This window comes from Hylaeus anthracinus, unplaced genomic scaffold (assembly GCF_026225885.1).
Source record: "Hylaeus anthracinus isolate JK02 unplaced genomic scaffold, UHH_iyHylAnth1.0_haploid 11982, whole genome shotgun sequence".
Taxonomy (NCBI): Eukaryota; Metazoa; Arthropoda; class Insecta; order Hymenoptera; family Colletidae; genus Hylaeus; species Hylaeus anthracinus.
Window position 1 is genome coordinate 12,374,382 of NW_026534330.1, and position 17,655 is coordinate 12,392,036.

Sequence of the window (17,655 nt, forward strand, 5' to 3'; positions counted from 1 at the left end):
TATTAAAGTAGTGTATTGTAGCGTTATAAAACAAAGAATTGTATTGATTATCCATTTATGTGCAATAAAAAATAATTAATAAAAACGACGTATGTGGCACCATCTAGCGGCGACAGTGGGAACTATTTTCACTACAAGCTTGAACGTTTCGTCATAGATGGCGTTACTGGTACTAAAATTAGTATTAATAAAATATTCTTAAAATTGATCAATTTGACATATTAACTAATATATTGTAATACATTTTACTAACATTTTATACTTATTTATCAACATCCCTTTTATTTATTAACATCGTTTTTGTTCATAATAGCCTCTCAGATATTGTACTTGTAACCTGATAAAATCAGGTTCTCGTTCGGACCACTTCGTCAGATGTGTAAATGCTTTCTCCAGATCTTCTTCGTAAGGTATCGAATCCGATCTCGAAGACGACGATTCCTCTTCAAAAAAATTGTTCTCCTTTTCCGTGCACCTCGACAAAAATTCATTGACGCTTTCTTCGTATACTTGGTCCCCAGTGATCACACCAATGATCTCATGTAAGTTAGGCTCCAACGGATCCCCTGGTTCCTTTTTTGTCGTGTTTTCTTCGGAGATTTGGTTGATAACCTTCTTCCACGCATTTCGAATATTCGTGGCGCTAATTCCCGCCCATACATCGTGCAACAGATCAATGCAATCTTTAAGATCGTAGTCGAAATAAAATTCACGCGCCCCGCCAGGAAAACTTAACACCCGGTCCAGCATTTTATGGCGAAAGGACATCTTGGTTTTTTCGATTAGTCCCTGGTTCATAGGTTGGAGGGAGGTAACATTGGGGGGTAAGCGTACGATTTGAAATTGATCATCCTGCTGGAATTCTTCAGTCAATTAGAGATTGTGTCGATAGTTATCCAGGAGGAGGATAACTTTATCACAGGTACCTAATTGATGTGTTTTCACAGCTGGTATGAAATGATTCTTATACCAATTCGTAAATATTTCTTGATCTATCCAAGCTCGCGAGTGTGCTTTGAAAATGACTGGCAAATTATCTTTAACATGTTTCAGTTCTTTTGGATTTTTTATTTTATGAATAAATAAAGGAGCAAGCTTGTGGCCTCCTGTAGCATTGACGCATAAGTCCACGGTTACTCGATCTTTTTCCAATTGTATTCTCTCGATGTTTTGCTCATCGCTCAAGATCTTCGTGGGAATAGCCTTCCATAAAAGAGTAGTTACATCCATGGTATAAATATTCTTGTACTCGAGTCCTTCTTGCTCCACTCGTTGCGCAAAGTCATCTAAAAATTCTTAGGCGTTTACGACCTCCCCATATTCCTTTTTGTTGATATTTAACAAACGAATAAATCGTCAATCCATGACGATTCTTAAACTTCCACAGCCAGCCTTTACTAGCTTTGAAGATGGGCTTCGCTGGTCTCCCGCCCACTCTGTTGAATTCGATTGCTTTTTCTAGCAATAACGAATTCGTGACGGGTTTCCCGAGCGCCTTTCTTTCTAAATACCACGTGTACATCCGATTGTCCAGTTCCACGTTCGCTGGTTTCCGTATATTCTTCCGTTTCCTCATTTCGACCCCTTGCTTCGCGAATGTGTACAAGGCCGCTGCATTTTGTCGTATACGACGAATAGTGGTGGGGTGAACATCGTACTTAGTTGCTAATCTCCTGGCAGACGCGCCACTTTTTAGTTGTTGCACAATTTCAAATCTCTGTTGTATCGAAAGCACGGATTTGTTATTTCTTCGAGTCGCCATCTTCCTGGCGAACACTCTGTGAATGCTGAACAAATAACAGCTTATATGCAAAGATTTGTTGATGATTATTTGGTTTCCTTTCATGCAGGTCTTATTATACAATGGTACCCCGAAAGATGTCGCCCGGGAGACTCCCAACTTGCTCGTCACTATTCCCACCAAGCCTAGCGATTCGCAACAAGCGCACGCACGCGCTAAATGAGTTATCTGCTATAGTTGGGTTCAAAAATATTGGTCGTTGAAGGACAAATCTACTCTAAATCTATTGTATTTATGTTTCACTTGTTGGATGGTCATCTCAAGGAAATGGGGCGAAGGTCGGCCAGCTCGAGCTGAGGAAACAGATCTGGTGATCTTTGTGAATATTGTTATCGCATTACTACGATTTGTCTTATAAAAAAGATTCCAGCAACTGGTGGGGGTAACTCAGATGCAACTAACGAGTGTACTCGGCACGCAACTATAGAATTCGCTAGTAACAAGCTATGCCAAGATGTTCAGAACCTGTGAATGCAAAGGTCATTTGCAGCTCATGGTAAAAAGATTGATTCCTTGAATGCTAACGTACTTGCTGAGTATCGTTACTATTTTAACAAAGAAGCGACGATTTCCTTTTGTTTGGCGACTTTCTTGACGAACCTTGAAATACGTTCATCATATTTTTCATTGTATTACTATCTTGAATATTGAACACAATAAGTGTTGCTTGCACAATAGTTGGAAATAGGAATGTACAAATAAATTGAAAGACACGTTAATTTTCACTATTTATTATTTTTTTTTTAATGTATCAACTAGAGTTTTGTATACACTTTTGTAGCCTAAGTACAATAACAGAAAATATTCTATTGATTCATACAATCCTTATGTCTACCAATAAAATTTCTTATTCTTATTTATGGAATGGTTCTGTGTTTAGATATGTAACATTTACATAACGTTCCTGGGAACATTTGGCAATTTGTTGGTTGTAATCGAAATTTGAATTACAATGTTTTTACAAAGATATTTTCGCCACAAATTTAAGTAATTATTCAATTTTATTGTTAATGCATATCATGATTAATGTTGTCATATTCATAAATTGTTTAAAATTTAGGGCAATTCTTATTTAACATTAAATTAATTCATTAGAGCTAGTAACATTGAAAAAAAAAATGTTACAAATCTAAAACACTCTTGCCGCTTAGTGTAGTATATGTCACACGTTTATTACATATTAAACACACGCAGTGTATAAAACTAGCATAACTGTATAAACCAGTGCTTCCCAAACTCTGGAAGGCGACCCTCTAAGAAGATTAGAGATTTAGATGTATTAACAGAAAGCAATGTTCAAGTAATCCGCATTTGTTTACATTAAAAAATTTTTTCTGGTGACTCTTATGATTGTAATCCTTTCTACTTGGAAAACACTAATATCATCCACCTGCTCGATTTCAAAAATTGCATAGTTAACGATTATTTAAAAAATTAATATGTTTGACGGAATGATTAATTGTAAACATTGCTAAATTATACAATTGCACTTTTTGTCACTATACAAATTTGTCTCACTTAAATTTCTAAATTTAAGAAAAAAACAAAATATTACAAATTATAATTTATAACTCGTAATTTGCACAGAAAATTTGATCTCGAAATTCAATAATAATATAATTATATCAAGAAATAAAATTATTCTTTTTTAATTTATTAATATAAATTCTTTTAACTGGAATTATTTAAATCAGTGCAACCTTATATTAATTTATATTAATGGAAGTCAACAAGTGAATTCACTAATAATCCATTTTTTATCTAATCGAAGTACATGTTAAATATAGTTTGATTTCTCGAGAATATCCTGGTTTGTTAAATTTGTCGATTATGATAATGTTCGATCAAAAATGTCACATTTACAATTTTGTTGCATTTGTTTCACATGGATATCGTCTATCCATAACTAAGCTATTTAAAGATTCTTAGGTTTATTTTAAGACACAGCACACATGTCGCCAAAAAAGATGCAATTCTTCATCACATAATTATGAATATTTATAAAAAACTTTCATATTTGTTTCTCTACGGAATGTACATGTGATGTATATTTTATTATGTTAAACGTGCATAAGTAGTATTATGCATACTTGAACTTCAATGTATATAAATTCCTTAAAATTTAGGCACATAGAACACACATTGATATTATAAAACTCGTGCATAATAATGCTTCAATTATGAGAGCATTTATCTCACTATACATAATTAATCAGCTACTTTATAAATATGTGAATGTCCAAGGAACATATCTACGAGAGTGGCCTTTATATTAAAATTTCATTAAAAGATATCCAAGTAACATAAATTTTATCCAAAAACTTACAAAAAGATATCTTAACTTATATCCTTTAAACAACTGTACATTCTTTATTATATATGTATGTTCTCATAATTGTAACATACGTTACGTACATTACGTATAAGAACATTAGAAATACGCATAAGAATGCGCATAAAATATATAGTTTCATTTAATCTTATATACAACACGATACAACAAATACTGTTAGGTGTATCTTAAGGCACTCGTGCGAATAAAATATTAAATAGTTGAAACAAACTTATGAAACAAAATATTAAGTGGAATAACAATCAATAGACTTATGTATATGTATATATATATTCTTTTTTCTATTTGGTTAAATTTCACGATAGAACTTCGTCTTTCGTATCGATAAGGTGACTTTCACTGTATTTTTTATTCTTTAAAATATAAATCAAGAAAAAGAAAAGTATGAAGCGATTGTCAATATAGTCTGAAACCCTGTACTAACACCTGATTTAGCCTCTTAACAGGAAATATATATATATTTCCTTTCTTTCTATTTCCAGGAACTTACTCTTTAAGGATTTTTCCTACTCTCAGGACATATGTATCAATATAATAATAAGAAAAAACATTAATAACATTTAAAATAATTAAAAACTTCATTAGTTGTAAACAGTAACTCATAAGGCACGTTTAAATAGTTTGAATAAAATATAAACATGTGACAGGGGGAGTGAACAGGTATCACTGTATTACGTGTGAATTTTTCTACTAACTATGAGATGTTACTGTTGTGCTACGTGATGTTACTGTAGTCATATATTGAAAAGAAATAAATAAGTCTACAAATTATTATTTAAATACTCGTAATATATAATATTTGATTAAGAATCCCAACAATAGAGATAATCTTTTTTTTTATAAAATTTACATACTCTGAAGTTTGCAATGGTACCTTAATATTTTCTGGGCGCACATTCTCGTTACATCGGTTCCCAAAACTTTAACATCTCATAGTTCATTAATTTTATCTTATAACATACAATATAGATATCTTTTACATTGACTACCCCTGCTTAAAATATATAATTTTATACAAATATAACTGTATATATTTTTAGGTCTGTTTAACGTTACAAGAGTACATATCTTGTTTTAAAACAATAATAATAAATATACATATATATCTAGATTTATATATGTGTATGTGTGTGTATATATATGTATATTTATACATGATATATATATATAAGTCTTTTCACAATATAAATAAAAATTTATAACGAGCACATTCATTTATTATATTACTCATAACTTCATTTGTACAAATAAAAGACTGTGCAGTCTTCGAAAACTATAAATAATCTAACATGTAATTTGTAGCTAAAATCTTTGGCTAAATACCTAACTACTCAAAATAATTTTTTTTCAAGTAACTTTTAACAATTAACATCGATCAACAACGCATTTCTGCAAAGTTCATGGATGTTAATTTTACTTTGTAATTGTACAAAGGTAGTGTTATTATTAATAGTAGTAATTATATAATGAACATATATAATTCAACTGAGATTGATAGTGTCACAGATTTCTTCACTTTTTCTCCTTTACAGTACTTTATTTTTAAAGGTACTCACATTATTTGTTCCACTATAAGCGATCACAGGAAACATACATACGTAGCCAAAATAATTTGTAGTGACCAGTGCTATCACTCTTTTGTTTTAAATTCCTGTTGGGTGTGTTCCACATAGTTTGCAATATCCTGAAACATATAATTAATAAAATGGAAGTATGTTAGTATGCAACATTTTTCAAACTCTCTATACTTTGACTATTAGAATATTGTTTAGTACAGTATTATACCTGAACAGCGATTTGTAAAGGCGTTAATTCCCCTATGGAACAATCTTTGCGAATGACAGTCGCTGGGAGGAGCCTGGGACAGGGTTTACCAGTGAATAGAATGAAAAGTGCATGAATGCTTTTGCGCTGTGTCAATTCCATATAACGGTGTTGATATCCAGCTAAATGCCGTAGATGTCGTGATGTTGTAGGGAACCATCTCTCGCATAAATTGCAGTATCTTCTATGCTTTATTGTTGCCTGCAACATAGCGTAAAAATACACAGTTATAAATAATTTTATTTAATTATGTAAAGTAAAAGAATATCTCTACCTTTTCATGGTAAGCTAATTGCGTTATAATATCAGCAATAGTCATTTCACAGTCTTTGAAGGAATGTTTCTCATCCTCCTCGATTTTCTCAATTGGACTTATTATTTTACTCTTCGTATCTTTTATACCTTGTGCCGCGTTTTCAAGCTCTTCTTGGTTCGTTATAACAGGTGGAGATCGCGAACTATCTCTGTCCGAACTGGAATCAAAATTTAATGCAAATTCTGGCACTAATAATGGCATATTGTCTTCTTTCGCTTTTGTTTCACTTGTACTGTCGTTATCCTTCTGATCTTGAATACTACTAGCCATTTTTTTCTCGGATACTTCATCTTGGGAGTCTTCTGGATCGTGTACGCTACTTTCTTCGTCTGTCGTAGTTTGACTAAATTTCTTAGTAGCTCTTAAGGAAATTGTAGTTGCTTCAGGTACGCTAGTATATCCACATGTCGACGCTGTAGGACATTCCGCGGAGTAAAGTGTTTCATCTTGTAAATCGTTTGATTTTATTTTTTTCCCCGTGGAGGGTGATTTATCTTCTTTGGAATGTGTCTCTACGATTTTCTCAATGTTCAATTTATGAATAAATTTCTGTTCTGTTTCCTCTGTGCTTCCAGATTTTTTATGTACCTTCATGTTTTTACCGTGTACATCTTCAGGCTTACAATGGGATTTGTCGAGATCCTTAAAATTGAAACTTAAACCTTGCTTCTTCTCTGCTACTGTTTTATGTCTCGATATTGTCATCTCTGTATTTTCATTTGGACATCGAGTTAAACATTTCTTTAGTGTTTCTTTAGCAGCTAATACTTCCTTAACTAATAAATCATTGCAGTAAAAATAATCGTTTGATTTCTTTTCTAGTCTTTGCATCTTGTTTTGGTTGTAGGTACTCTGAGAAGAATATTGAAGATCACTGAAATACGTTTTCGTCGATTCTTCGTCGGTGTATTTCCTGGAATGTGATGGGTGATCACATTTTTCAATGTCCATAAAGCTTAATTTATTAATTTTCGGTACGAGTGTATCCGAACGTTGTTTCTCATTATTATCCATAAGTTCTAATTCCAGTTCTAATTGAGTTGGTACTGCGCCATTTATATGTATCTTATTTGTATTGTCGAATTCACGATTCTTTGACTCGTCATCACTGCTATCAGGAGACGCTGGTAAAAGTTCTATAGTGGTTTGGCTTTCATCCGAGGAGTCAACTTTAATTATGGAATTGTCGATGTCGTCAAAATTACGCGAACGTATACCAGATTCTACAAATCTGTCTTCTATGCAAGATGTACTTTCCTTAATACCGAAAGATTTCTTTTTCTTAACCACTAGATCATTGTCTTCATTTATCAGAAGATTTTTAAAGGAGTTCTCTGTTATATTTTTAGATACAATTGAGTCTTTTGTCTCACTCTCGCTATCATCATTCAGACCATGATCCATTTTCTTATTTAAAAGTGGTCTTTTCTTACTATTCCTCTTCAAATTTTTGCTATCACTGTCAACTTTGACTTCATTAATATTCAGTGATTTATATTTACTTTCCCCTGAACTACTATCAACAAAATCAGTAATTAATTTTGTATCTACTTTCATATAATCGGGGTTAGACAATCTTCTCTGTTTACACTTAGCACGAGATAAATTCGATGCTGAACTGGATCTACATAGTTTTACATAAGTATCATGACATGAATCTGTATCATTAACATCATCTGCAATATGTGCAGACATGTTAGATAATGTATTTATCGCAGATTTGTTTTTTAACATAACTTTTGATTGATTTAAATCCATAACCATGTGATCCAGAACTTGCAGTCTTTGTAGCTTAACTTTTGGTTGCCATTTCGATGTTTCTATAGCTAATGTCTTTTTACTTTTACTAATTTCGCACTTGAATTCCGTTCCAATTTGTGTTCTTTTTATTATAACTTTGGGAATTTTTTCAGTAATGCACTGTGGATACTTTTTTCTTATCTCATCATCGTTAGTTGTGGTTTTATCATATTTTACAGATTGCCTTCCATTTTCTTCTTTTGTTCTTCTAGTTCTTTTGAAAGATGTTTTCGAAATACTTGTATCTTTTCCTCTGGTTCTATCTGGCGACAAAGACTTGTCTTCTTCTTGCATTCTTAATTTCAATTTTGGTGCTTTGTCGTCGTCATCATCAGTATCAACACTGTCTGTTTCCGAACTATCTTCTGTTTCATATTTCATTGTTAATGTCTTACTCTCCTGTGTTTTCATTTTTTTAACCTTTTTGGATTCACTCTGTTTAATGGCTTTTCGTTTTAAGTATAACTTTAAGTCCTTGGACGATATATCTTCCAATTTTATTTTCACTTTCGGTACCTTACTTGCATAATTGTTAGATTTTAATGTATCCAGTTCAGAATCGCTGTTATCTACATCCATACTAGTATCGTTATGTTCTGGAAAAATAGCTTGTATTCTTTCAAATTTAGGTCTGTCCAAAATTTCAATAGTAGGGGTTACTGAACGAGATCTGCTATTCATGATTATCATTTTTGGTATTTTTTGACGTACATCGGTTAGTAACTTTGTATCGTATCTATTAGCAGGATTCCCAGGTTCTGTAGAGTCTAATGAACATTCCGATTTTGAACTAAATGTTTCAGTTTTCTTTATGACAAGCTTTGGTATTGCTTTCATATCTATATTGTTTTCCGGCAAATCATTTGAACTTTTGTAAGATATAAGAGATGACGACTGACATTGGTTTTCTTTTTGTTCATTTTCTACAGTTTCATTTTTCCTACATTCAGTACGTTTAGCTGAAAAATCTTTAATGGTGCAGTACAAGCTTAAAACAGGCATCTCTTCTTCAATTGAAGAATCTTGATTAAAATTATCTTCATCTTTACTTTGAACTTTGTTAGAATAATTTTCTTCTACTTTCACTTCATCTCTGTGAAGTACAGCCGAGTTATCAATTGTATTGTCATCTTCGATATAAACTGCATTCTTAGAAAGATCTACACAAATCAATTCTTCGTATTTTTCAATCACTACAGTGTCTCCTTGTTCAGAATTCGTATTTAAATCTTTATCATTATTAACTGTATCAATAAAAATATGTTCTGAATTTTGTTGATCACTTGTATCTACCTGCACTATACGAGATTCAAATTCCTCTTGGTTCATGTAAGTATCAATATTTGCCTTTGAGCTGCGTGTTGGTGAATCATTTTTCCTGTATTCCAATGATGCAATATTTTCTTTTATGTCTCTATTTGTACTTTCTTCGTGCTTCTTTTGCTCTTCATTTAAAGTTTCTATTTTATTACTCTCTTGTTCACATATTAAAATGCTTTCCTCAGATCTTAAAAATTTCTCTTTATCTATTTCACTAATATCCTTGTTAGACAATGTTTCTATTATTTCAGTGGATGTACTTTTGGACTCTTCTGATTTCTGTTGATTCGTGTTATCAGCGTCTATATACAGATCTAAGATTGCATCTGTTGAAATACAATTTGCTTCATTAACTTCAGATTCTGATTTTTTAGTTTCCAAGTCTTCACAATTTTCAATACGATCTATATTTTCAGAACTACCTTCGGTTTTCAAAATAGAAGTTTGGTTCTCTGATATCTCTAAATTATTTTCTTCATTTTGTTCTTCAACATGTACTTCGTCATTTTCTTTTTCTTTAACAGAATATGAATTAAGCATTTGTTCGTTTTCGTTCGATAAAGCTTCTCCTTCCAGAACCTTTGAACTTGAACATTTATCTCTGGAACCTATAGCTTCTTTATCGTCGCTAGAAATATTTGTATTTTCGTTTACAATAGGACTTGGACTAGCACATTTATCATTTAAATTTTGATCTCTGTTTAACCGAAGGCTTTCTGAAGTAAACTCATGGGTTTTAGTTGGCATTGGAGATTTGTTTCCATTAAATTTAATATTTTCATTTGCATCCCCGCAATTCGGATTTAATATAACTGTAGCAAGTTCTTCTGAAGCAAGGTTGTTACGTAAATCATTCTCAGAACGGGACTGAAGTGACTGCATCTCTTCCAAAAGTATGTCTTCACTTTTGGATGAATGGACATCAAATGCAGTACTTTCTTTATTTTTATTTTTTAAATCTGAGTCATCTGCAACTGATTCTCTCTTATGCGATTTAGAAATAATCGTGATAGCTTTATTCTCGATAACATGATTCTTTTTGTAATTACTTATTTCACCAATACGATACTTGCTGCGATCTATGATTTCCTCGTCAGAATCACTGCTACTGTACATTTTACATTCAACAGGATTGTTATTTTTATGCACGTATTCCTTATACTTAACATGATTCCTCCCACAAAAGTCGTCCACATAGTTCTTCTTGCGTTCATATAAACACTTTGTGTCTTTAAACTCGTGTTTTTTCTTGTCGCTGAGACCATGATGTCGTTTCTTCTTGTACAACTTGCGAAACTTCGAACTGTAGTAACTATTCCAAGTGTCTGTGTAGTGAGGCTTTCGCATAGAAGAGCATCCTTCTCGTTTACGAGTTTCCATCATCAATTCCTGATGCGCGAATCTTCGATTAGGGCTATAAGATATCTTTCCGTCTTTGGTAGTGTATACAGGAACTGTATGCAAATTCTCCAGTTTATCTATGCTTGAAAAAATAGGATTTATATACCCGCTGGTACTTTGGAACATGTCACAGTCTTCAAAAATGTGATTTATCTTTGGCTTTTTCCACTTTCCCACATAATTATCGTCCATCTCGTCAACCCCTTCCACACTTGTATGAACGCGATCGAAATTCACATCTGAGCATTTCTTGTAGTCTAACTTATCGAAAGTGAAGTCTAAAGTGTTCAAGGAGCTTAACGACTTTGCGCTCAACTCTATAAGATTAAGTTCTGGTAGCTTTTTCGTGTTTTTCAGCATGTGGGACACGCTGGTCGCCTCTTTCTCGTCATCATTTTTTAACGCTTCTATCGTTGCCTGCGAAGAAGATTCTACTAAATTAAAACTTTGTTTTTGTATTCTAGCTATACGATCATCCTTTACATTCATGGAACTATCTTCACCCTCAAACTTATTCTTTGCCTTAATTAATATCTTATTATTTGCATCAACTATGGCAGTATTAGATATTGCACACTTTGACTTAGTCATATCAACATCGAGAGAATAATTAGTACCCGCGATTATCTCTGATCTTGATGAATCCTTAGACGAGGCGTTATTGTGTAATAATTTATTAAGATCCCGACTTTCTGAAGTCGAATTCCGCATTCCTTTGGATGTAATAGATACTAAAGCATCTTCGTCTGCTTTCAATGAATTTCTTCTCTGTTCGTTGAGAGTGATACTCGCACTTGTACCTACAGCTGATGTTGCTATATTGTTTTCAGTTTTATTTGCTTCGCTAGCATCTACTGTCATAAGAGACTTTTCAGGTATGTTATGTATTGTGTCATATATTTTCGTATTATCCGAAGTTTCTTGTTTTTTAGAACTCAGTCGATGTTGACAATCCAACGCATTATTAGAACAACTAGCAACAGGATAAGAAAGCGAATTATCAATTTCATACACGTTTCGATCATCTGCTGTTCTGAAATTTTCGTACAACAGCCGTTTGTTTTGCTCTTGTCCTTTTGAATTTCGTTCTGCACGCGAAAAGTTTATCTCGATCTTTATACCATCCAGAGAATCTTTGACATGCTCTTGACCATTGTCTCCTAAGATCAAGTCTTTCCCAAGCTCGCTATCTTTAATTTTCAAGTTCACGTTCGCAACTTGAATTCCAAAATCAGAGTTAACGTTTTTAACAAAACTCTTTGAATATGTGTGTCTATTCGTTTCCTCTGGGATTTCCAAGTTCTCAGAACTTACCGGAGAAGACACGTTTTGCTCTAAACTTACTTTACGTACTGCCGATAGCTCTTTATTTTGACTAAGTTGCGAACATTCCATTTTATTGGTCTTATGATAACCTATATTATCATTCACCTTTTGTAATTTTTCCTCCATACTTTTATCTTGATACAATCTATCTTTCTTCCTTCTATATTCGTTCAACAAATTTATTTCATCCGTAGTAAATTTAACATCTCCATCTATGGTTTCCAGATCTTTATTTAATATTTCAGACCTCTTAAAATTTTTAGAATGAACATGTTTCTTAAGTTCTATCTCTTCAGAAAGCTCTTTGGTATTGTTTGTTCTTAATTGAAATTCAGATGACTTTTCACAGCATATATTTATATTTTCCTCTGTGGTACCACGTGATTTCTGATCACTTAAAATAACGTTATCTTTTATCACAGTAACAGAATAATTCTTGGATTGGGAAGTCATATGGCACACAGAATGTTCGTCGCCTTGAGATGAGTTCGAATCATCCTCGGCAAATCTTTTGATGTCGGAATGCTTTAATTGCGTTAAATGTTCCACATTCTTTTTCTGAACTTTTATTAATTTATCGGCATTTCTATCTATGCATTTATCTTCCCAACCTCCAGACTCTTTTATTCTCTTCCTTGCATTTAAGTTAACTTCCGTTAAGGTTGGATTAATGGTATTAATAGATACATTCAAATTTTTTATTTTCTGTCTTTTAGATAGCGCTCTTTCATGTTTGGACGTTTGCGTTTCGTCATCAGACTCTGTAGGACTTGTCAAATTTGCATTAGAAGCAGTCGAAATCACGGTACACGCGATATTATCTACATCTGCTGTGGAGTCGCTGTTTTGAATAACAGATTTCGTTGAATCCGTTGATCTTCTCGCTTTATGTTTTTCTCCGTGTACAGAGTTAGGAGATTCACATTCAGAATTCTTTTCACTTTCTACTATCTCTTGTTGAACCTCTAGTTCATACGCGATAGATGTTAAAGCAGCGCATGTGTCTGAAACTCTTATATCGTTTTCTTTGCCATCTATCAAGAACACTTTTTTCCTTGCTAAATTGGTTTCAAGATTTTTCACTTGTTTATCTTTAACAATTTCAGCCGATTTTGTTTTAGAGTTACTCGGAGAGAAATCAAAATTACTAATAATTACTTCTTGCTCGTGGTTACTCGTAGCGGCGCTGTTCTTGTAACGATTTTCTTTCTGGAATTCCAATTCTAGTGTGCCAAGAGATCTATTTTTAAGTTTATCTTCATTGCTCAATTGTCCGTATGGTTCCATTTTTACTGGAGATTGTGTAAAACTAATTACTGGACTGTTTTGCATTACTTCTATCGGATTAGTAGATATAGATAGATCCTCGATATTTTGCGAAGATTCCTCGCTATCGGAATGAATAGGAGTGTTCAAAGTTGTGGAGATGGGCGTACACTCAGACGTTGGTAGATCCGGTAAGCTTATGTCATCGGGATTGTGGGATTCTTCGCTGGCAAAACTACTTTGCTTCTTTAAATCTAGATTGTCGGTAACATCCAAATTACTTTTTGCTGATAAAACTCTCAGTTGTTGATTATTTATCGATGTGGTGTCCGTTTGTATTGTTTCAGAAATCCTAGAATCCTGAATATTTGTAACCTTGTTCACATTAGCAAGGGACGTACTGTAATTAGCAGACAATATACAAGTTTCATTTTTGTTGTGCTGCTCAGCACTTTTAAGAACTGTAGCTTCCGTTTCATTATTAGTTGTTTCTCGAAAGAACGATATTGTCTTTTGCTTTTCTAAAGTCTCTATGACCTGGTCGTTGGACGCTCCTAAAATGTTGCTTATTTCTAAGTTATCTACTATATGTATCGTAGGTATCTCATCAGGACCATTGCTTATACAGTGTATGATGCTCCCAGGTTTTACCACGCCTTCTCCTATCGTCCGTTTAGTGGTTTTGGCAATTTCCGCGCTTTCTGGCGGTGAATACGATATCGCCAAACAATCTTGTGTTGTTATCATGTTTGCTTCAGCTTCTTTCTCGTTATCCAATGGCGTTTTGTTTGAATCAAAGCTGTTCCTTCTGGCGACTTCTGTACTTTGTGGTGATTTTGATGAAAGATCAACGTTCTCGTAGCTGACGACTACGACTGGAGTGGTATCGCTTAAAACAGTATCTGGCAAACTTGACGTCGGTCCCTCTTCATCATCTGTCTCATCCCAATTAGCCAAAAATTGTCGAACATCGAGATCAGGCTTGTTGGCAAATTGTTTAGAAGCTTTCTGCTGCATCATCGTTTTGTTGCTAGAATCAGTATTCAAGGTATCAAACCTATGACTCTCGCTAGTTTGCACTTTCAATTGGTTTTGATTGAAGTCCTTGTGTATCGGAAACTGATTTTGCTTTTGAAAGGTCTCTGCACACGAGGAAGGAACATGTTCGATTTCCGAGGGAATCATTAACTGTCCTGGCTGCTGTGTTTGCTGGCACTTTTCATTAGCTATGGCGATAGCTTGATCCTTCTGTTGCTTCTCTATAGCTTCCGATTGTTGTTCCATAGATGGTGCATGTTGCAATTTAGGAAAACCATCTGTGATGAAATTCGAGTTTATTAACATACCATTTTGATCAAATTGCAAATTGATTGGTGGTACTGCAGTGTTGACTGGCGTCGCAACACGCGGAGTTTGTTGAACAGGATTTTGGTAACCAGTCGATTGTTGTAACTTTAATAATTCGTTGTACCTCAAAACACATTCTTTATATCTTGGATGTGATTGATACCCAGGTGTTCTGCTCATTTCCCGAAGATGATTTTCAATTGAAAATTTTTGCATTGCAATTTTATGTTGGTTAGTTTGTTGCTGAGCAGAAGAATTATGCATATAAGTACCTGGCATTCTATTTATTACCGCACCATTATCGGTGGTTTCTTGACATTCGTGAGCGATTTCTGTTGGAATGTTCCTCGCATATTGGGAATTAAAGTAAAGATTTTGGGAAGTTGAAGCCATGTTTCCATTAACATTCATAGTAGGGACTCCTTTAGGTAACATATTCCCATTTTGATATTGAAACTGTTTATTATTAAATTTTTGTTGAGCAATAAAATTTTGATCTTGATGTTTAAGCATTCCTGGATTCGACATATTCATATTATTCGTTTTTGGATGTTCTTTTACAGGATAAGGATACTTTTGATGTTCGGTTGAATAATTGTAATTTTGCACAGGATAGTTATGAAACATCCCTGAAGATGCTGGATAGTTTCTATGCGTTAAATGATCTTTATGATATTTGTAATCTGTAAAGTTTCTTCTATGATCTACAGCAGATGCATTGGACATTACAGGTGTCATTGTTTCTTTACCTTCTAGATTGTCCTTCCTAAAATTACAATTATTTCCAAAATGCCTGTTCTCTATCTGATAACCAGGTGGGTGTACATTATCTCTGTATGATGTATTATTTTGGTAGGATCCAAATTTTTCCCATTGTTGATAATTCATGTTAGGATCTGAATTACAGCACAGTCCCTTGCAAGGCACAAACGAGGAAGGGCCAGGTTTCCCAAGAGGTACTGAACCAATATTAGTATTTCTTGGTCCCATATTTCCAGGTCCTGGACCTGACCCAGATACAGGTCCGTGTCTAAGACCGGATCCATATATAGAGCCAGACCTAATTCCATTTACAGGATTAGTTCCAGACCCTGGTACAGAAGTAGTTCGAGGCCCAGGCCCAGATGCAGGTCCAGTCGATGCATTTATATTACAATTTGGTCCGTTCAAGTGACCAATAGGTCCATTAAAAGGCACCTGGTTATTTCTATATCCTATTTCATTGTTTATAGTTCCAACCACAGTGTTTCTTGGATCCACAGAAGCATTTAAGTTATCTAGCATAGGATTTCTTGTGTTTGGAGAACCATAATGGCCAATGCAGTTTTGCATTTGCACCATGGATGCAAGAGGACTGTTGTTTGAAAGATTTGGACCACTCGAGACATTGTTGTACAATTGAAAATTTCTTGAATTGTAGTTAGATTCGGTTTGGTGCTTATTGAGACCATCAGAGCTAAGACTATGCGCATTCAATGTTGGTGGACTAACACCAGGAATGAACGCCAAATGACCAGAGTTCACATTTTGAGAGTTGGGTGTAACCTCGTTCGTCTGTGAGGCATTAAATTGGTGCCAATCTGGCAGATTCCCACCGTAGTTCATTGTACATTGTTTAACTACAGATTTTCTATATTTATCTCATTCCCTTCATTCACAGAAACAATTGCACTGGAGGCAGGAACAGGACCTGTGGATACAAATTGAACACTTCTATCAAAATACAATTAAAGGTAACATTGTTTTGATTGTATTATTCAGAATATTATTTTGAATAGTAGATGTCAATTAAAATACAAACGTATTCCTGCTCCAAATTTGACACTGATTCATCCACTATCAAAAATAATATTCAACACACTTTTGTTTTAAATTTGGCTCAGCTCTGCTCTACTCAGACCAAAATAACATTTATTATCAATCGCGGATTTGATCGTTCAGCGAATCTCTGTTTAACTGATTTTCTTTCTTTGCTAGGTGTAAATTTCTTATTTCACGCGAAACAGTTCGATTAGGGACACCTATCTTTCGTATGACACACCTGTCATAAAAATCGTACCTCACTGTCCGGACCTTGAAAGTGCAAAGTTGACAAAGTTCACATATTTTAAGGAAAATGTTGCGTTTACCTTTGATTCCGCGCGATGGAATCGAAAATACTAGGAAACGTGCAGTCATGTGCACAAGCTACGCAGATTTTCATTATTTTACTCATTCCTTGAATGAGAATTGAGAGAAATCAAATCAAGTCTTACCTGCACGTTAATGCAATTCACAATACAAACGCCATATTGGACACGACTGCTAGACAGACATCACGCGTCTTCTGGAACCAGGTAGCATAGCTACGTTCCATATTAATCTCGCGTTCGATCGTATCGACCATACTTTCCGCGTTCCCCGTGGAAAACTTTGTATATTCATTGGTGTATTTTCGCGTCCTCGAAATATTCCATCGGTATAGAATGTCGTAAATGTCCCTATTTTTGTTGGTGAAATTGAACAATTTTCGAGCGAATCCCTTCACGACATTACCAATAAATATACACACATAACTAAAAGGCTTCCAATGATAAATTTTACAGATTCTGACGAATAGTTTCCACACGTGCTACATTAGTATTTTCGCAAATTTCGAATCAAAAGTAAATTATAAACAAAACCACGTGACTTGTCAGGACCGAATGAGATTCGATAAAAGTTGTACAAGTCACTGTTATATACATACTATAATAATTACTGCATTACAAATATACGAAGATATCAAATTACGTATTACTAATAAAAATAGAGAAGATTTTTGTTTGTTTGTTGAAAAATATTATTCATTCCTTTTAAGTAGTTCAAATTTTGTACAAATAGCCATCTAGTGATAATCGAACCAATTCAATTTTTGGATCT

General features: G+C 34.0%; 2 protein-coding genes across 2 annotated transcripts; both read right to left on the reverse strand.

Annotated features, from left to right (window-relative positions):
- Positions 1-873: 873 nt before the first annotated feature.
- LOC128886290 (jerky protein homolog-like) lies at positions 874-1,762 on the reverse strand. Its single transcript, XM_054140997.1, has 2 exons — positions 1,399-1,762; positions 874-1,286 (listed from the first exon to the last, which is right to left on the reverse strand). Exons 1-2 carry the CDS (start codon positions 1,760-1,762, stop codon positions 874-876), a joined length of 777 nt encoding a protein of 258 aa, XP_053996972.1.
- A 758-nt stretch (positions 1,763-2,520) lies between these two features.
- LOC128886367 (uncharacterized) lies at positions 2,521-17,490 on the reverse strand. Its single transcript, XM_054141178.1, has 4 exons — positions 17,010-17,490; positions 6,253-16,444; positions 5,940-6,179; positions 2,521-5,838 (listed from the first exon to the last, which is right to left on the reverse strand). Exons 2-4 carry the CDS (start codon positions 16,357-16,359, stop codon positions 5,785-5,787), a joined length of 10,401 nt encoding a protein of 3,466 aa, XP_053997153.1. The 5' UTR covers positions 16,360-16,444; positions 17,010-17,490; the 3' UTR covers positions 2,521-5,784.
- Between the last annotated feature and the right edge of the window lie 165 nt (positions 17,491-17,655).